The 21,812-nt window shown below is 44.8% G+C and overlaps 1 protein-coding gene across 1 annotated transcript in view; it reads left to right on the top strand.

The window, feature by feature from the left end:
- Positions 1 to 19,671, top strand: part of ECHDC3 (enoyl-CoA hydratase domain containing 3) — a 281,205-nt gene extending 261,534 nt beyond the window's left edge. Inside the window, exon 5 of the mRNA XM_086920008.1 lies at positions 19,278 to 19,671. Coding sequence (XP_086776134.1) covers positions 19,278 to 19,598 — 321 coding nt within the window. The 3' untranslated portion in view covers positions 19,599 to 19,671. The remainder of the gene's footprint in view (positions 1 to 19,277) is intronic.
- Positions 19,672 to 21,812: the final 2,141 nt, after the last annotated feature.

Raw genomic sequence — 21,812 nt, 5'->3', positions numbered from 1 at the left:
TCGGAGAGGGCGGTTTCCGGTATCACCGGGGGAGCAGAGTGTACCTCCGGCAAGGTTTCCTGCAAGGTATCCGGGACCAGGATCTCACCAGGTGCAGTGGCCCCAGGTGACTCCGGAGCGGCCCCCGCCGTCGATGGTCTCACGTGGAGCGCCCCATCCTCGCCTACGGTAATCCGGGACTCGGGTGAACCCCGGATCCAGACCTGCGTCTCCCTCTGCCTCGCCGGCGCCTCGGGGGCCGGGTCCCCCAGGTCTCGCGGGGGCCACCCCGCTCACCATGAGGTAGGTCGTCTCCCCGTATCTCGAGCCACTCCCACACTTCCGCCGGGGACTCAAAGAAGTGAGCGCGTCCTTGGTAGAGCACCTTGAGTTTGGCCGGGTAAAGGAGCATGTATTGTAGCTTCATGTCCCGGAGTTTCTGCTTGACTCCCAGGTAGGACTTCCGTTGCTCCTGCACCTGTGGAGTATAGTCGGGGTAGATGGAAACACGACTATTTTCAATGGTGATGGACTCCATTTCTCTCACGGCCCGTAGAATACAATCAGGATCCTTATAATTTAGAATCTTTGCAATGATGGCTCTAGGTGATTCGCCTGGGCGTGGAGGGGGAACCAGGGCCCTGTGTGCCCTCTCAATAACAAAGACACTGGACAGTCCGGTCGGGCATAGCTGGGTACGGATCCACGTCTCCAAGAAGCGTTCAGCGTTTCCCGCCTCAAGGCGCTCCGGCACGCCTAGGACCCTGATGTTGCTCCGACGGGCCCTGCCTTCCGCATCTTCCGCTCTCCTCTCCAGTGCACGGGTAGTGGACGTCAGGTGCGCGACCGATTTCTGCAGGGAGGCCACTTCAGTTTGCAATTGTGTGATGTTGCCTTCCGCGTCTGAGACCTTGTCCGCCACCTTACGGAGGTCCGTCCGGAGGAGATTTACATCGATCGACACAGTCTCGATCTGCCTCTCCAAGGCAGAGTGGGATCCCTGGATTGCCTTCAGGATCTCTGCCCGGGAGGGTTCATGCGGTCCATCGCCCCCATCGTCCGGTCCCGTCTGTGGTAAATATTTAATTACCGTCCTAATTTCTATGCAGGTAAGTACTAAAAATAGAATAACTCAATCGGAAAGAAAGACGCAGAGTCCGTGGTGTTAGAGTTCTTAGGGGTTTTATTCCTTAAAAAGGAATGGTTCTTGAACCGGATATCGGGTTCCTGACACCACTGGAGTTCAGGAAGGGATAGAGCAATATTTTATTGACAATACATAACTTTTATACTCAAATCATATAATGGAAACCAATACAGTAGGCGTAACAGCTGAGAGAAACAAGATAAGAGCACACACGTGTTAGCAATACGTAAGCAGAAGGCGTGAACTAGGCGTGAACACAGAGGTGTGTGCTAGAAACGTCACATGAAAGTGTCACAAGCAGAGTCTTACAATGTCAGCAGAAATCTGAGATCTGAATGCGCGCGCAGCTGCATGACGTGTGATTGACGTGGAGCAGGAGGGCGCAGGGGACTTGACATTTACACTAGAGGAAAGAGACAGAAGTCTGGCATGTCAGATCAACTCGTTCCTATATCATATCTGATATCTGATGTTTGGGAACCATGCTATCTAGAAGGAAAAGGTCTCTTGGGCAGAGGCTATTCTATACTGACTATGAGTGCGTGTATAAGCGTCTACGTGTCTGCATGAGATGCGAGGGGGCATGGGCCTACCATGGTAACAGGAGCTATGAATTACTTGCACGGAGACAGTAAGGCCTGACCCTTTGCTCTGCAGCTGAAAGGATGTTTACTTGAACTAGTAGGCAGGAATGTATTTTTGAGGAGCGGAGCAGATAATTCGAAGGTTGAATACAGTCTTGGCAGGCAACAGGCTGAGCTAAGCGCCGTTAGCCGCGCAGGGAGTAAGGTAGAGGTCACGGGTACAGAGGCAGCCCCAGGCTGAGGCATTCAGAGTCAGAAGGCAGGAAAAGGCTCGATGGCAGAATTCAGGGCCTACTTCGCCTGGGCTGGAAAACGTGTAAAGTACACCACATAAAGACGTTGGCAAGGCATACTTAGGAACGAGATATTCAACCCGTTCAGGGTGGATCTGAAAGAGGACATGTTAACGTTGGACGCAAATGTATGTGCGTCTTCATAGCTGGCACAGGAGGGAAGTTACATGCACTTTAAGCTCGTACATGGAGACGGTGGGGTACACGTTAGGGAACATTTCTTGACCATAAAATTTATATTTCCTCATTCCCTCCTTGTTCCCTACGGACCCTTCATGATATATCGATCCTCATGAATCGATCAGTCTGTTCACGTAACATCATTTGCTCTTCTTTCTTCTTTTCGCGTTTTGAGTGGAAACTTGAATGCGGAATACATGATGTGGCGCACAGACCACAAATCGCTGGCCCACATTGTAGGCACAGGCAGCAACTGAATACTATGAGAAGGGCAATGCCTAGGAAGGATAGGATCTTCCATCCCCAAGCGGTCAACGTTGTCCAGAACCAACCGGACCAAGTCCAGGTGCCTGGATTCTGATGTATCAAACTTGCAATTTTATGAAGAAGTGTGATAGCTTTATACACTGTTGGCGCGTTTTCTGGAATGAAAACACAGCAACTCGACCCGATGACCTTACAGGCTCCGCCCCTATCTGCTAGGATGACGTCAATAACAAGACGATTTTGAAGAACAACAACCCGCATGGCAGATTGCTCCTCTGTTAAGTTGCCTAGAGCGGAAGTAGTTTCATTCACTACTGCTTCGAGGGTTCTAGTTAATTTTCGTATCAGTTTACTATTAAAGACAGTACCTAAGTAGGGGAAGAAACCTTTATTGAAGTCTGTATATTGCTCCCATGCCGTTTCAGTATAGTCGACAATCGGGAGATCTCTTCGGAGTCTATTGTTTACTAGATTTGTATTTCTGTGGTAATCAGGAGGGGCTAGGAAAACAGGTGGCAGAAGGAATGCAATGTAACAGGTACCATCCCAATCTTGAGGTAAGCGTATGTATGCGGTATGGCCACAAACAAAGTAGGAATGACGAGTAGCTCTAAATGTAGACTTGCCTTGATCACTGAATTCGACCACAGTAGTACATTTACTATGACCTAAGTGTACTGAACCATTCTTTCTGACACATAAGTCACCCGTGACTGGTAATACTGACATAGCAGGGAGAACTGGCGCAGCTTCGGATTCAACAGTAAGAATCATGAGGTTAATTGTATAATTACCTAATCCATATACTTCATTTTCTAGATCAGTTCCTGTCCTAGTGGGAAGTCCCTTCTTGTCAGGGTAACAGGCTTTAAGCAAAACTAAGTTCAGGTTTCCCCAAACCCAATTTCCTTCGAAAACAGCAATATCAGAATCTAAAGAATTAATTAATCTAAACCATGCACCACAGGAGCCATTGTGAGTGAACGGGTATGGAAAGAGAGGCAGAACTCCCTTGTATTTCTGGTAGGGAGGGAGTCGGCCACATATCCAACAGTTTGTAGCATTATTAGTCTGATGGGAGTGATGTAACATACTAATGAATGTGTTGTTGCGCAGCGCAAGTCTGTAAGATAACTCGTGTAGGGGTAATTCACTAAAAGAATGTTCGGCAGTGACATTGTAAGCAGATTGGGCACGCTTGAAGATAGGGTAATATAGATGCAACAATATACTGGCGGCAATTATCAGAAGGCTTGGAAAAAACATAACCAATAATGTCACTATACAGTGACTACGAAGTGATTTACAATATGCACGTTTCTTGAGTTGTCTCTCTCTCTCTCTATCTCGGTCTAGGGGATACATGTCAGAAACTAATTTAACCGATTCACCTAGGGGAGGACTTAAACAATTAAACTGTCTGACTTACTAGACCGCAATTTTGATTTATACTCCTCTTGCGGAGTTTTCTCTCTCATGGGAACTTTAAAGTCACTAGAATCGGGGCAGTCCTTTGAGGGGGTGGAAGAGTCAGTCTCTGGCAACAGTTCATTACACTTTTTAATATGACTCGTATGAATCCACCCTTTTCGGCCCTCAACCTTGATTGCAGTCCTCGTGGTCAGAAGGACGAGCTTCGGTTCCTGCCAACGGGGCTCCAGCGGACTCCTCCTATCGAAATTTCGTATCAGCACAGTATCTCCAGGACGGACATCGTGTGGCTTCACATCAGTGTTGTCGGGAAAGGCTGCGGCAACCTGTGAACGACATGATTGGAGTGCAGACATCAAGGAGGCAAGGTAATCTGTCAGCATATTACAGTCAACATCGGTTATTTTCTTAGGCATGGGCGTCCCCCACATATTTGGTGGTCGGCCAAAGACCACCTCATACGGGGATAGTCCTGATCTCGAATGTGGGACCATTCTCATGTAGAATAGTGCAACTGGCAGGGCGACTATCCAGTCGACCCCTTTCTCTCTGCATATTTTTGCAAGACGTGTTTTCAGTGTCTGATTGTGCCTTTCTACAAGGCCAGCTGCCTCGGGATGTCGGACGCAATGGAATTTCCACTGGTATCCTAGCAGAAGTGAAACCTGCTTCATGAGCTCGGATGAGAATGGCTGTCCGTTATCTGAGTACACGATACGAGGCAAGCCGTACCGTGGGAAGAATTCTCGAACCAGCTGCTTGGCAGTGGTCGGGGCAGTGTAATCTGGGACTGGATATGCTTCGGTCCAACGGGAAAGTGCACAAACAACTACGAGGACGTACTTGAATCCTCGACAACGTTCCATCTGGATATAATCCATCTGGAGGACTTCAAAAGGGTGATCGGGAGGATGAAATCCACCTTGCTCTACAGGGACGCTTTTACCTGGATTGAACTGACAACAGATCATGCAAGTACGCACTTTCTGTTTTGCTGCTGCTCGTAAATGTTTGTTGTACCAGAGATTCTGTAAACTGTCTAACATAGCTTTTTCTCCTAGGTGTGCTGGACTATGTGCTGTATTTATTATGACTTGAACCATAGAATCGGGGAGAAACCATGTAGATTTTCCCTTCGTCATCCATCCCTGATCTGTCTGGATCCCTCCTAGTTCAGTCCATTTCTTGATTGCATCTGGAGTAGCATGTGTCTGAATATCGATTACATCTAGTGTGGGATCCCTAACTGTCATACAATGTGTCGGCACTATGATCTTTGTTACATCAGTTGTCTGGGTGTGAGTCAATGCTGTATGTTTTGCTGTTTGGTCTGCCAGGTCGTTACCCTGGGAAATAGAGTCTGTAACTTTAGTATGTGCTTTACACTTCATGATAGATATGCCTGAAGGCAGATGTATTGCTTCTAACAGTGCTTGAATGAGGGGACCGTGTTGAATCTTGGCACCGTGAGAGGTCAAGAAACCTCGTTCTTGCCATAACACTCCGAAGTCGTGTACGACTCCGAAAGCATAACGTGAATCGGTGTATATGTTAACATTTCTGTTCTTGGCTAGTATACAGGCTCGGGTCAGAGCAATAAGTTCTGCTGCTTGAGCGGACAGTGTATCTATACGATGTGTTTCTTTGACTTCAGTTTCAGTGGTCACTGCATACGCGGCTACTAATTCTCCTGTATTTGTTCTCATACATGAACCATCCACGTAAAGTGTCAGGTCTGGATTTGTCAGTGGGACATCTGTTAAGTCTCGTCGGGGCTTTGTTACTGCATTAATGATCTCTATACAATCATGCGGGGCTGAATCTGTCATAATCGAAGGTAACAATGTTGTGTTGCAGGATTTAGAATGTTACAGCGTCTGATTTCTATGTGTGGCTGGAATAGCGTTAATTCATAACCTGTCAGTCGTGCTATAGTCAGGTGTTGAGTCTGTGTTCGGTTTAGAAGGACCTCTACAGAATGTGGAACTTGTACTGTCAATGGATGTCCTAATACTATTGAGTTGCTCTGTCTGATTGCTAGGGCTGTCGCTGCGACTGATTTTAAACACGCAGGCAGGGCTTGGGCCACTGAATCCAATGTACTTGAAAAATAAGCACAAGGCTTATGTGAACCTGCTTGATCTTGTGTGAGGACAGACAACGCTGTACCATCACGTTCTGTAACAAAAAGTGTAAAAGGTTTGCTGTAACATGGTGTCGCTAAAACTGGTGCTTGACATAAAGCTTTCTTTAATTCCTCAAAAGCCTGTGTATGTTCCTGAGTCCAAGGGAGGGCAGTCGAAGTCGCTGCCTCCTGTGTTGTCAACTGAATGAGTGGTTTAGCTAGAAATGCATACTGAGGAATCCATTGTCTGCAGTACGAGGTGAGGCCTATAAAGGCCCGCACTTCCTTTTGTGTCTGGGGTTGTGGCATGTTTACAATTAACTGGATGCGATCAGGAGTGAGCTGTCTCCCCACTTTGGACAGCAAGTGACCCAGGTACACAACTTGCTGAACACAGAATTGTAGCTTCGAAGGAGACACCTTGTGTCCCTTGTCGGCCAGAAAATGTAAAACTGTCAGTGATGCTTGTTCACATTCGGGTTCACTTCGTGCGGTGATCAGCAGATCATCGACGTACTGTAGTAAGGCCGTGTTAACTGGCATTTGGATACAGTCAAGTTGTCTTTTCAGTGCTTGGCTATAGATGCTGGGGCTTTCTGTGAATCCTTGAGGTGCGCGTGAAAATTTGAAACTTCGGCCATTTAAACTGAATCCGAAGAGATATTGGCTCTCTGGATCAATGGGTACACTGAAGAAGGCGTTCTTGAGGTCAATTACAGTGAAGAACGTCGCTTCTGAATCAATAGCAGTCAATAAGGATGAGATGTCGGGAACCACAGGATACTGTGGAACAATGCATTTATTCAGTTCTCGTAAATCAATCACCAGCCGATATACAGGCGGTGCATTGGGATCAGTACGTTTAAGAATCGGAATGATAGGGGAATTACAGACATTGGAGTCGGTTTCTACGACCACTCCTTGGGCAATCAGCTCTTCAACGATTTCCAGTAAAGCCACTACAGCATCGGGTGGTAACTTGTATTGTCTGATTCGTGGTAAAACAACTCCTGGTTTGAGTGTAACACGGTATGGTGTGATGTGCATGCAACCTACATCGGTTGGGCCTTGTGCCCACAGGTGTTTCGGTACATTTTTCAATCTGACATCAAACTCTCGTAATACATAGTGACCCTTAAAGTCACGCAGAAAAAGTCTAACTCCTTCCGGAGAACAACATATCACTGCTCCTAGAGCCTTCAATGTTTTGATACCTAGCAAGTTTTCTGGACATGATTTCGTGAGTAACAAGTCTGTAACGCGTGATAATGGACCTACTGCTAGGGGGACGGGCTTCGATACTTCATTTACAATAGGCTGTCCTGAAAAACCAAGGGAAACATTCTGTGAGCCTGAGAGGGGTGCCCCTGGGACTTCATCATGACTGATCGTTGTGCGGCTTGCCCCTGTGTCAATTAAAAACTTTCTGTTTTTTTCCAATACTTGACTGTGTACATAAGGACCCTCTTGATCTACAGGAATCTCAATAAGAGGCAAGCCAACCTCCCTCTCTAGGCTGTTTCATGTGTATCGCTGATAATCGGGGTAATCAGATTGGGCATACTGGCACATCTGCTGTGAAACTTGCTGTGTCGCGGCAATAGGCTGTGGCTGTGATACCGCTGTGGTCTGTACTGTATGTGGTGGAGCATACGTAGGCTGTATATTCTGTGAAGTCTGTTGTTGGACCTGGTCTTGTCTAGGCGGACGCGGTCTTTCTTTAGTTTTACCTGTTGCTATATTGTGTTTCAGGACTGGACATTCATGTACGTGGTGACCTGGCTGTTTGCAATAGTTGCATGTCCCTTTAACGGGAGCTGCTGAATTACCTGTCTGGGTCGCTCCCTTTCTCTGACCGTCGGCTGGAACCGACTGGGCCACTAACATTTTCATTTTCGTGTCTTTCATACGTCTCTGTTCGTGATCCTGTTCTTCTCTAATTCTGTTCTGGTGATATTGTAACATTTGTAACATCTGGGATGGCGTATTTGCTTGCCATGTACTTTCAACTTTATATACACGGTTCTTAACTTGTGTCAGGGAGTTCTCGACTAATTTTGTTACAAAAAGATGTGGGTATGACTCGCTACCTGGTTTCAGGCCACTATTAATAATGAAACATTTCTCGAATCTTGAATAGAAGTCACTAGTATCTTCATCGTGTTTCTGTTTACAGGCTGAGATTGCGTACCAGTCTTCCTTTTTAGTTGTCAATAATCTTGGCAAAACCTGTACTATTAAACCTGGTAATGCTTTAGCTTTGTCCCCAAGGCCTAGCCCTGGAGTACGACCTTTTTCCTCGTCTTCTATTTCAGTCCAAATAATCTTTTTATCTCCCACCTCCCATTCCTTTTCCTTGAGTTTCTCGTAAATGCCGGTGGGCAGCAGTACTTTTAACAATTTCATAATATCCGTATACGTGTAATCTCCCATCAGTAACATGTCCTTAAGTTCTCGGTGAAAACCTGCAGGATCTTTATCATGACAGGGTACTAGTTTCTTCATTTCTAACAATTCCAATGTTGTTAAGGGTGTGTACACAAACACACGTTCCAAGGTATGATTGGCATTCATAACTGGGTGTACTTCTCGTAAAGGATTCTGCCTGTCAAAATGAAACATTTTTCTTTCTGGGGGCGGAGCTGAAACATATTTTGGGCCTAAGAAAGCGTTATATCTGTGCCGTTGTTCTAGAATTATTTGAATTAACTTGGTATTTAGGCCTCTCCATCTATTCATAAGTAGTGCTTCTAATGTATCAGGTAAGGGACCTGGATCAGAATGTTGTTGTCTGTATAACGTGATGAGATGCTGAATCATGTACACACCAGCTAATTTCTGCTCGTCTGGGGAAAGGTTCAGAAATGTCTGTGCTACTGTATCATCATTGTATGTGCTAGGGTTGTCAGCCCATAGTACTGCTGACCGGGCTAGTTCTTGTTCATCCATAGAATTGAGTACATGGTACCCCATTCGTTCTTGAAGAATTTTATTGGTACCCTGAAACAGATATTCAGGAGAACTCGGTTTTGATATGCCAGAGAGAAAAGCTCTCTTGCTTTCTGGGCGAATGCCTTTCTTAAGGTAATTTCCCTTACCCACATACGCTATCATTTCTTTAGCAGTGTCAGGTTCTTCAGGTCCGTCCTCCTCGGAGGAGTCAGTCCTGCCGCTTTCTTTTTCTTGTTCTTTTTCGTGTATTTCTATTACTGCTTTTCTGATTTTCTTGTACATGCTTGCTATACAATTTAGTTTATCATGGTTTCCGTCGGCTATATTTTGACCCCACCTGTTTAGTGCTTCCATCTCTTCCTGGTCTACTCCAGGCCTGTCTCGTTCTCTTATTAAGCAATTTATGAAGAAACGTAATATACAACCTTGAGTGTCAACTTTCTGGTGAGCCAGGGCCTCTTTAATACTTTCAGGATTTTCCCCAGTCTGGACAAAATGATATATTCTATCTAGGTGTTCAGTCATTCCTGGAAATAACACTAGGTAATCTGCAACTTTCCGTAAGCGTAGTGATGCTAACAACATTCTATCGTCTTTACCGGGTACTGGATCATATCTGCAAAATGGAAGGGGGTCTTTAAGCATGTCGAAACGTGGTGTTTGGGGTGTACGTTGCTTCAACATGTCCCTAAGGTTTAATCTGTGTGTTGATGGCGGGGTCTGGAGACCTCCTGTCGCGCCTCCTGAAACGGAGGCTTGAGCATTGTGTGTCTGTGGAGTCGGTATCTGTACCTGAACTTGTCTCTTACTAGGATCAGGCGCAAACGGATTTAGTATATTAATCTTAGGTGTGGGAAGTGGTGGAGGTGGAGGAGCAGGTGGAGCAGGCTGTCGAACGGGTGAACTTTGTTGCGGTAATGGCGGGACATTGTCTTGGAGCGGATTGCCACCTCCGTCACCGTCAGCAGGCGGTGCGTGGGCACGTGGATTAGTGTAAGCGGGAGCTACATCGTCTAGATAGGAAGCAAGGAATATGTCTTTGGTGGTCCTGTGACTTACTTTAGTTGGAACCAATGGTGGCGGCAGATCTTTCGGTATTTCTGAAGTGGCTTTAGGCAAACCCTCGGCCACAAAGTACATGCCATTTGCAAGAGTGTTTCGCATGCGGTCTACTTGTTCTGCTTTTACTCGGATCCCTTCATTAACTAATTCGTTTTCTCGGACTTCATCCGACTCTTCTCTATGTTTATCTTCTTTTCGGAGTGCTTTTTCGGCACGTTTATGTGATTCTTTACGCCACAATTCTATGGCATCTTTCTGGGATTGTCTGGCTTTCTTTTTCCATAGCGCTTCCTCTACTCTCAAGATGCACTCGGCATCCCATGTTCCTGTAACGGGCCACCTGTGTCTCTCCTCTAGGTGCTTGGTATAATCGGCCCATAAATCTAGGTACAGTATGGCATCTAAGCCATGCTTATGGTACTGGCGGAAAAAAACAATCTGGGGATGGAGCCGATGCCCATGCGCACTGTAGTCCAGGGGAGGAGCCACCTATCTCAGGATACTTCGAAGACTCTTCCAGGACAACAATGTGCGATCATCCGGACCCAACACTAGGCGGCGATCTAATGCTAAGATATGAATGTTAGCAGCCCTACATGCCAAGAACAGATGCATACTGGTAAGTAGCATATTCAGTCTTGACTTGTGGCAGGGGGCAAAGGCTGCAACGCACCAACCGGCGCGTGGGGTGGGGGAGGGGTCCCTGTTCGGGCGCCAGAATAATGTGGTAAATATTTAATTACCGTCCTAATTTCTATGCAGGTAAGTACTAAAAATAGAATAACTCAATCGGAAAGAAAGACGCAGAGTCCGTGGTGTTAGAGTTCTTAGGGGTTTTATTCCTTAAAAAGGAATGGTTCTTGAACCGGATATCGGGTTCCTGACACCACTGGGGTTCAGGAAGGGATAGAGCAATATTTTATTGACAATACATAACTTTTATACTCAAATCATATAATGGAAACCAATACAGTAGGCGTAACAGCTGTGAGAAACAAGATAAGAGCACACACGTGTTAGCAATACGTAAGCAGAAGGCGTGAATAAGGCGTGAACACAGAGGTGTGTGCTAGAAACATCACATGAAAGTGTCACAAGTGGGTGGGTACATAGCAGAGTCTTACAATGTCAGCAGAAATCTGAGATCTGAATGCGCGCGCAGCTGCATGACGTGTGATTGACGTGGAGCAGGAGGGCGCAGGGGACTTGACACAGGGGGGGGCCGCTCCGGCAGTCGGGGAAAATAGCATGTAGTTTATGGGGGGGGCCCAAATCGCCCGCGTCCCCCAGGAGTCGACACTGCAGGACGCCACTAGTTACAGCGCCGGTGCAAGTTCCACGCGGAATGGTCTCCGCAGCACCCCGCAGCAGGGACGGAGGCCGCAATCCCCACAGCTACAGGGAAACCACAGGGGACAGGCCGCCCGGCTCCCAACGCAGAGGCGGGCCTTGATGTAAGTAGGTCCGGCGGGCCAGCGTCCAGCACTCGGCGATTACACCGCCTCAGTCCCCAAGAAGTCGCGTAGAGCCCCAGGCACCAGAGGAAACACCCACCCCGAGCCGCACTCCGCAGCCGGGAGCTCCGGTGTAGGATCGGGTCGGTGGGGGGAGGGGCCAGCACCTCAACCCCCTGCACAGGTCAGCGGGAGTCACCGGACCCCAGCTCAGCTCTCCACTGGCCTCTCAGGACGTCCACCACAGGTCACCGACCATCAGGAGGTCCGCCGTGCACTCGAGCGCCTCCCCAGCCGGGAGACTTCCTCAGCAAGCGGGCCGCACGCACCGCTACTCCCTCGCGCAGGCCCAGTCCGCGGTCTCGCGTACAGACAGGCGGAGCTCACCGAGCGCCGCGGTGTTCTCCGGCGGCTTCAACGGGACATCAGAGGCTCTCCTGGCGACGTGGTGGTCCCAGACGGGACGAGAAAGGATCCGGACCGTCAGCACCCCTATGGAGGGTCCAGCAAGGATCTATTTGGCAGGATACAAAGGGTCCTCGGACGGAGCTGGTGAAGCTCACGTCCTGTCGGCCATGCTGCTTGGCCACGCCCCCGTCATTTTTCTTTTTTAAATGCAAACAGTGTTTCTTTAAGGAAAACGGGCTGCATTAAAAAAAAAGATGATTGCTTTAGTTAAAAGTAATCACGGACATGGTGGTCTGCTGACCGAAGCAGGTCACCATCCCAGTGCCTTTAGCGATTCCTAGGGGGTCGCAAATTGTGATCTAACTCATTAATGTTTATGAGGTAGGTCATTTGCAATCCCCTAGGAATCGCAGAAAGTGTTCTACCCATTTTCATACATGCAGTGTTGCGATTTCCTAATTGCAAAGATTCGCAATTCGGGAATCGCAAAACGGTTACTACATACATCTGGTCCTAAATGTTTTGGTAATATACCTTCAGCACTTGAAACTTGTGGCAAAAGCTTTTTCTTCACATCACCTGCAAATACATTGTTTTGATTTATGCAATGTTTGCAAAAGTACAGTTTAAAACAACAATGACATCTGCTAACAAGCACTTGCAAATGATTTCTGGAGGATATATAATTAAGGCCTTATTCCAGATTTGGCGCAATCCCCGGGATTAATTGCGCACCCATACCACAATTTTTTTTATTTAACTAGCAGTGCTTAATTTGGGCCGGTGTTTTCTGGTGCTCAGCACCTGCACTTAATTGCCAGCACTGGACTTATGACTGTCTGCCGCATGGTAGTGGTGTCTGCCAATTTAGGTACGACCACAACAACTTCTGTTTATTATTTCAATTTCCAATTATTATATTTGCCTCCAAAGCCATTCTAATAGCTTTGGGGGCCTGTAATAGTATGAATTGTATCCCTTTAAGAGTGTTATGATTAGTATTGTGTTGGTGCTGTTATTGGCAGTGCTGCCAGGGGCAACGGATGGTGCAAGCTCTAGTGTCCTCCTGTCGAGAGCCCCGGCACTACGTTTTCTACAAATTAAGCGCTGTTACCTAGTGCACAATTTCTTCAGTATTGTAAATTTCATACTTCAGATTAGTAGATAACATGCTGAATGCGCCTGTTTTCCTTTGTTCTGAGGTGCACAAACTCAGATTTGCTCAGTGTGGCACCATGGTTTACACTTGGCTTTAGCTAGTGACATTTTGAGGTTAAGCATCATGGATTGTGCAGGTAACATCCGAGTTGTTGTTCCAGTTTGGTGCAAACTGGAGTTTGCATCCTAATCATGATTTGCACCAACATGGAATAAGGGCTTTATTGGTTTCACCATAGTTTTTTTTTTTTACCACAGTCTTGCAGTTAAGTTGTACTCGAAATAACGTGGGTTATTGCCACACAACTGAGTAGCATTCATATTATCAACCTTCAAAGTGTGAAAAGCTGTATTGACTATTAGGAAATTTGGATCTGTAACTTTAAGCTTTCTCACAGATTTGGTACAATTACAATGGATCACTAGATGGATAGAGGTTCAGCAGGCTGTAGAAACGGGGTTCACACATAAACAAATCTCACAATGGAAACAAACCTATCTTCTAATGGGCAAGCAATCCCCTGATAATATAAGCATTCAATTACTAAGCACTGCTCTGAAGAGCTGGAGAGAAACTCCTACCAAAAAACCTGCGGACCAGCTTTATTTTCCGGCCTTTGCACCTGGTGGAATTTCCTAGCCGAGAGGGTTTACCACGACTGTGCTGCTGCTGCGTTCCAAGAAGAATGGTGGAATACTGATATTACTCTGGTACTTTTAGAATGCTGCAAGACCAAATTTGAAAATAATGGAATCCCAAACGGACAATTCTGGCAATATTCATAAAATATGGTATACTAAAAACACCTTTTGAGATAAGTGGGATGCGTTAGACAAAGAACTAATACATGAAATTCGGCAGTTGATGTACACAAAGAACTGTGGAGAAAAAACCTATGTTGTTTTATAAAGCAATACTTAGTATCACAAAACTCCAGACAACTGAAACAAGAACAAAATGGGAAACTGATTTAGGTAAAGAACTAAAAACTGGTGGTAGATCTTAGCACTCACTCACACATGAGCTCTTGAGAGACATCAACTTTAAAGACGCATAATTAAATATTTTACATTAAACGTTTCTCACTCCCAGTCCCAGGAGACTTCGCCGAATAGGACACATCACCATAAAAACCCAGAGGCACACAAGTAACGTTTTTCCACATGGCCAGGACTGCCTAGATGATATGCAGTACCGGGGAAAGATCACAGAACAACTAGAATCTACCACAGAATGGTCTATATTACAAACAACAAAATGGGTCTTATGGGGTCTATTTCAGCATCCTACAAAAAAGCTACAATGGTTCCGTTGTTTATGAACAATCGCTTATACGCTTCAGAATAAATAATAAAAATAATTTAGATGCAACATTTGCACATGAGAGTGGGCTGGCACACAAGAGACAAACAATTTATGCAGAGTCGTAGGAATTAAGGGCCCGATGTAGGTAATATTGATTAACCGATCTTTAATTACCGAATTTTACCGATTCGGTAATTGAAAATCGGTAAATCAATGTGGTTGACATGTAGGTATTTCCAGATGTGGAAATACCGATTCTGTAACATTCGGTATTTACCGATTCTGTAAATACAGAATCGGTATTTCCCATTGATTCCTATGGGCTTCAAAGCCCATAGGAATCAATGGGAAATACCGATTCTGTGTTTACAGAATCGGTAAATACCGAATTTTGCAAGGGTGCAGGGGGTGTCACTTTGACACCCTCTGGCACCCCACAAATAGGCATGTGCGCCATGTGGCACACAGACATGCCCTAAGGGCATGTCTGTCTGTCACATGGCTAGGTGTGCATGCACACATGTGCATGCACACCTGAAATCGGTATTTTACCACACAATAGGATTGTGTGGTAAAATACCGATTTTGTAGGGCCTTTGGGACTCAGAAGAGTCCCACCTACATCTGAGATTTACCGAATCGGTAAAAATACCGATTCGGTATTTTACAGAATCAGTAACTTTACCGAATCGGTAAAGTTACCGATTCTGTAAAATTGTGCCCCTACATTTCAAATCATGTATAACGGTCGGTAACGGCCGAAAATACCGATTTTCGGCCGTTACCGACCGACCTACATCTGGCCCTTACTCTTTCTCTGAATCACATTTTTTCATGCAGCGGACTACAATTCGATAAAATCAATGTGATGATAAGTTAAGTGACAAAGGTGCCAAAGTGACATGGGTTGCCTTTAGAATATGCAACTGATTTAGAATAGTTTGATGCAGTGATGAATCGTAATTACTGGTAGCATCCCATCGCCCGGTTGAGACGCATTTTCACAGTCCCTGTTAGCTCGGAGCGCTTCTGTCTCTCTGCCACCATCACTGCAACAAACTATTCTGAATCAGTTGCAGATCCTAAAGGCAACCTTTTGGTGCCACCAGCCATCTTCCTACACTTTAAGAAATGTAGGCGCCTGACGTTGACTACAGTCCCGTCTCACAACCTTTCGGTCCATTGATTGACCCCTTTACAATTATATCGGCTGTCTGGCTATTGCCCTGTCTAGAAGAAGACCCACCATGACGATTTGTTAGTCACGCCCAGGTCAGGGTCAAAACGTCGACGATCCATAGAGGTCCAGTCTCACCGGGGTCTCTGGGTCTAAACAGCAAAACAATCTCGCACTCTAGCAGAGACACTTGATTGATCAATATACTGGCTGTTCGAAGTATCACTCTTTTTGTATATCTTGTACATAGAATATATGTCTTGTTTTCACCAATGTGTATATAACACTGAGCACCTTTGTCACTTAACGTATCGTCACCTTGTTTTTATTGAATTGTAGACAGCCGCATTACAAAATAGGATAAATTGGATTCAGAGAAAGAGTCAATTCTTAGGACTCTGCATACATTGTTGGCCTCTTGTGTTTCAGCCCACTCTCATGTGCAAATGTTGCAACTAAATTATTTTTATGATTTATTCTGGAGCGTATAAGCAATTGTTCATACCCGACTGAACCATTGTAGCTTTTTTGTATAGTTACCCAGGTTCTGAGGGACACAGGGTTACCCCATTGTTATTATACCATATTTCAGCATCCTATGCAGAAAAAGGTAAGCTCTAGATTCATTGATTTAGCCCTCCTTTGCCGACATTAGACATGTCTTTTGAAATTATCTAATGCCCTCGCAATTGACATTGGAGGTAGTGGTACCAAAAAAGCACTGAGTGTAAAAGGGTGGCTAGACAACCAGTGACCAAAGACCCTTTTGTGTTGCCCGGCGGTGTCGCCTCTATTACCCACGAAATATTAATCAATGAAGAAGCAGGCGCTGGAGACTGAAAGGCAGGAAACGAGGGTTTATTCTCTCCGGAGGAGAACACATCAATTCGGACAGCAAGTATCGTCACGAGGTGCTCTAACCGCATCTCTGAGGCCTGGCCTCTTATACACAGGTTTATTGCTTTATTACATGAAACATATACTTGTCAGTACTTTGATGTACGGAAAGGCATCCTAGGAATCCCCGCTTCAAGCCCGTTCCCACACGTTTACAGTTGAAATCCCCACCCCGGTCACAACAGGTGATGTTTATCGCGCAGCTGGACATTCCGCCGATTCACGGAATGTGTGGAGTTGATCGGATCTCATGGGGTGAAGGGTGTTCGATTGACTCGAGGGTCTTTTGATAGGGGGAAGCTTCCTACTGTGCGGGGGTGTGATAAACAGTATCCGCAGGGCCAGGTGGCGGCCTGGGAACAAGGGAGACAAACGGGCACACAGGAAAAGGGGGTTTGTATCAAAGGGCTTGGGACCATGAAAGGGATGAAGGGAGGTGTCGCGCTGGAAACAGGATGGGATTCCGAGGCAGAGCTGCGCTGAAGAGGGGTTTATGACTCAAGGCATGTGAGAGCGGGAGGGGGTTGTCAGCGTGCGGGGGATGCCTGCGAGGTTAGGAGAGAGAGAGACGCGCTGGCTATCAGCGAGGGCAGGGAGGCCATGGTGCTCAAAATGGCTGCCGCTTACGCGCAAGGCATGTGAGAGCGGGAGTGATCAGTGCGTGGGGGTGCTTGTGAGGGTGAAGAGCCGTGCTGGGGGTCAGGGGTGTGCAGAGGGTGGTTCTGATCAAAGCAGCTAAAGTGGTGGGTGTGTGCGACAAAGAGTGTGGCATCGGGGCAAAGGGAAGATGGCGCAGATAATGTTCACCCAACCGTATTCATTTTCCACATGAGGTTGAAAGTATTACTCCGTGCCAAGAAAAAGCAAAAGGACTTAGGAGAAACCCCCATAGCTTACCAATGAGATAAAGTGTTATTGTCCTTTCCATCAGAGAAAGGTGCCACAACATTGGAAAGTGATCCATAAAATGTACCATACATATTATTATTGCCAGCAGTGTAACTGAGCTGACATGGAGTCTGCACATGCTGTTGAAAGGATGTAATCCCCCCTGAATAGCTTAGGGAACCTCACCCCCACACACACTAAGACCTCCTCTCTGCAAAGTATGAAGCAGCTATCCTGTCTGTAGGGCAGCTTAAAATTCACAATGTCACTGCCCCCACAGCCCACACAAAACCAAACACCAATTACCATATCCTAAAGCTATTTGTTTAAACTGTTGAATACAGTTTGGATTATATTAAAACAAAACAGAAGTTCTGCTTTGGAAAACGTGACAGGGAGACCTATGTCAATATAATTATATAGGAATTTTCTTTGCCTCGTAATGGAAAATAAGACACTAATGATGTGCTGTAACAGTATAGGTAACACCCACTGTGTTAGTACTATATGATGTAATTGTCACAGTTCTGCTATGGAATGGCTCATTGAAAATGGAATGTATAAAGCAGTCATTGTACAATTGTAACATGATATTTAACATATGCAACTATACAAAATATTTTTTTAAATACCTTCATACTTCCCCTGTAAGGCTTATGTGTCACTTGTGTTTGGTATCCCTGTCCCTCAGAGGCCTAGTTTCACTTCGGGCGCCATGTTGTGTTAGCTCCAATTGTATAGGAGCCTCTTGGCTCAAAAAGGAAATATGCCCTTGTCAGAAAAAAAGAAAAGTCAAGTATGTTTCACTCCTTCTCTTGCGAATTGTATACACATTTATGATTTCATAAAGAATGCATACATATGTAGTGGGGTTTTGAGTCGGCCAGCTTCAGACATCGATCTGTTCAAAAGCCATTTATGTTCTGCTTCTGCCAGTGACAGGATTTAACATTAGAAAATGGGTCAGCCCTTGGTCTGTTGCCCTGTGAATGATCATATTTGCCTGACCGGTTATGCGCATCCACCTGAAAAAGAGTGCACTACTTCGCCAAGACTGGTGGGCCAGTCTTTTAGATTTCATTTTTCTCCTTGTATAGGTCCCTTTTAATTTATTTCTCCATATAATTTCTTTCCTTATTATTTTATGTTTAATAGAACATCTGGCTGCTCTCCAGACATTGCTGTTGGGCTACTCTCCTTTCATACTTTTCATCAGCAGTGTGCCTCACCCTTATTGACAGTGCCTTTTAAAACAGGTGTCCATCTTGAAATGGTATTGTCCATAGTCTATCATTGTTTTGCTGTCCCCAGATTGCCACCATGTTTAGGAGCAACATATAGTCATCTTAGGTCAGTACAACAATGACACATTATGCACACTATCATTCCATGATGGCTGCCCAGGGCAATGTTTATGGAGTGGCCATCCTTGAATGGTATTGTACATAGTGTGTCTTCGTTTTACAATTCCTAAACGGCAGACATGTTGTTTCTAAACATGGTAGCCATGTTAGAATTTAAAATAATGATAAACTATGCATAATACCCTTTCAGGATGGCCTTCCACAGTTGTTTTTTTATTTTATCCTTAGTTTCCATTGCAGTCTCATGCGCGCTATGTGCTTGGCGGCATTTATTGTTTTTTCTGCTTTTATTTTTTAAATGTATCTTGCATATGCTTGTTGAGCTTGTGTGTGTGTGTTAAATTAATGAATGAGTATAAGGTTAAGTTGCAAAGACTACGTTGGATGACTTATTGAGTGTCTAAAGTCGCCAGTCGCTGAAGAAGTACCTTTGGTTATAAGCCATATCCTTTGCCATTACCAATACTTGATTGTAAAAGATTACCTATGCTATGCAAATGTAGCCCGGTTCCACCTTCTGCAAGAAGAAAGAGGCGAGTGGACCCTATTCTACGAGCTTAAGACTTACCAAAGTGAGTAAATAGTATTGTTTTCCTTTTTTACAGGTTGCCTTAGAAATGTTATTTACTGGCGAGCCCATATCAGCTAAGGATGCCTTACTCCATGGACTTTTGAGCAAAGTGGTGCCAGAAGACATGCTGGAAGAAGAGACCATGAAAATTGCAAAGAAAATATGTTCAACCAGCCGATCTGTTGTTGCTCTAGGGAAAGCCGTTTTCTACAGACAAATGACACAAGGTGTTGTTTCTGCATATGAAATAGCATCAGAGGCCATGGTGGATAATTTGTCACTTAGAGATGGAAAAGAAGGCATTGAAGCTTTCTTTCACAAGCGTAAGCCGATTTGGACCCATAAAATGGAATGACTTGAAACAATGTGAAAAGAAAATCGTTTTCATATGTGCCTATTGCCTGAATAAAGAGTTACCATATTACATAGATACCGTTATGGCATTTGAGACTGAAATATTTCTATTGCATTCAAGTTATTTTTGTCTCTGAGAGCTCAGTCATTTACAGAACAGGAACATTCTTGAAAACCGATTAAGATTTTTGAAGCTTTCATTTAGTTTCATTGTTCTCCATAGCTTTAAACATGTGAAATGAGAAAAAGTCAAAATATTAGCTTAACAGAACTTGAGGAAGATAATGATCCTATTTATGTTCTGGGGTCATCTTAGAACGTTGTTTAGAACCTTCCTGACAAAGACTAGCAATGGAATTTTCAACGAGACTCCTAGTTGCTTATTCAGAGTCCTTATCTCATTAGTGAATCCTGGTGTTTCCTTATATTCTTTATAGTGTCTAGGGGGCATATGTAGCTAATTTCCATTTTGCGATTCTCAAATAGCGATTTTTAAGGAATCGCTATTTGAGATTAGCAAAATGGAATGTAGGTAATAATTCGCAATTTTTTTGCGAATCTCTATCATTCCTTATTTGCGATTAGCAAATTGCGAATCGCAATTAAGGAATGAGTGTCCTATTCATTCCTATGGGCCAAAAGGCCCATAGGAATGAATGGGGATACATTCTCAAATTTGAGAATCGCATTTCCAAGGGTGCCAGGGTGTCCAAAGGACACCTGTTGCACCCCTGGAATGTGCCTGTAAGTACATGTGGCGCACAAAAATGCCCTTAGGGCATGTCTGTGCGCCACATGGCACTTTGATTTTTTTTTAAAAAATGCATTTTTAAAGGAAATCACAAAATACCATCTACTTGAAGTAGGTGGTATTTTGCGATTCCTTATGCCAAAATCGCAATTTTTAAGACACCCCTACATAGCACTTAAGGAATCGCAAAATTGCGATTCCTTAAATGCTATAAGCAAATAAAAAGAATCGCAATTTACGCGATTCCTTATTTTGCTAAGTGCCACCTACATACCAAAGGGGTGTTTGCGATTCGCAAACGCCGAAATTCTGTGAATTTCGGCATTTGCAAATCGCAAACGCCTACCTACATATGCCTCCAAGTGTGTAACAATTTATGTGAGAAATATTGATGTGAGCCATTCCAGATTTGTTGATTATTGTGGTATGCTATTTTCTCAAGGGACTTAACAACAATACTGGAGTCATTACTATGACTATTAAATTATGTTGTAAATAATACTGCAAATTCCATAATTTCTAGTTTTGTGTCAAAACGGGCTTAGCCTGTTTGCCACACTACTTTGTTGAATATTTCATTTCGGGAAACAAAAATGCATTATAGGTCCATTGTTTCGGTAAATTCCTAGATTGTTTACAATGTGTGTTCTTTTGTGAGAATCCTTGAAAGATAGACCTTACTGCCTTAGTGCCTTAGCAAGAATTCACAAAATCCCTCTGTAAGGAAATAAGATGTTCGAGGCATGTGAGCTGTAGATCACATGCTTTGCATACTCCTCCCATCTAGTGTTGGGTCCAGATGTTTGCAAGTTGTTTTTCTTCGAAGAAGTCTTTCTAGTCACAAGGTATGGTGACTCCTCCTCTCAGTGATTGTGCGCAGGGGCATCGACTCCATTGTTAGATTGTGTTTTTCCTCCATCTGGTTCGGACGTGTATTGCTGTGGTCCAGTTCGAAACCGTTCCTCGGGTACTCCTCGATGCACAATCTACTTATCATTTACGGTATTGTTTTTTTATTTTTTTAACTTGTTTGTATTGAAAACCCCATCCACTGCAACAAGTACCAGGGACATGCATATACAATTAAGGATCTTATAAGCAATATACAATCTGCGATGCCACCTGTCCCATATTGTTCACAGACAGTCTCACCATCCTGTGAGTGTGGTATTCATCTATTATAACAGTGCAAATGCAGTTTATATTTTTATGTTCGTAGGACCTATACTCTACATAACAAATAAACAACAGTTATGATCCCAACTAGCAAATTAAGTTCCCTCCCCAAACCGACTCCTACCCCCTCCCCGACCTACATGACAGCAGCAGACAGGCAACCCAACATAATTAACCTTAGTAGTAGTAGAAAGCTGGTGATGTACTCATAACTAGCATGTGAATCACGCATTCATGGTGTGAGAAGGTATATGAAACGGCGGCTCTTCAGGATGTGTAGAGACTAGT

Source organism: Lissotriton vulgaris, chromosome 1_1 (genome assembly GCF_964263255.1).
Source record: "Lissotriton vulgaris chromosome 1_1, aLisVul1.2, whole genome shotgun sequence".
Lineage (NCBI taxonomy): Eukaryota > Metazoa > Chordata > Amphibia > Caudata > Salamandridae > Lissotriton > Lissotriton vulgaris.
The sequence above is the reverse complement of the archived record's forward strand: the minus strand, read 5'-3'. Positions and strand labels throughout refer to the sequence as shown.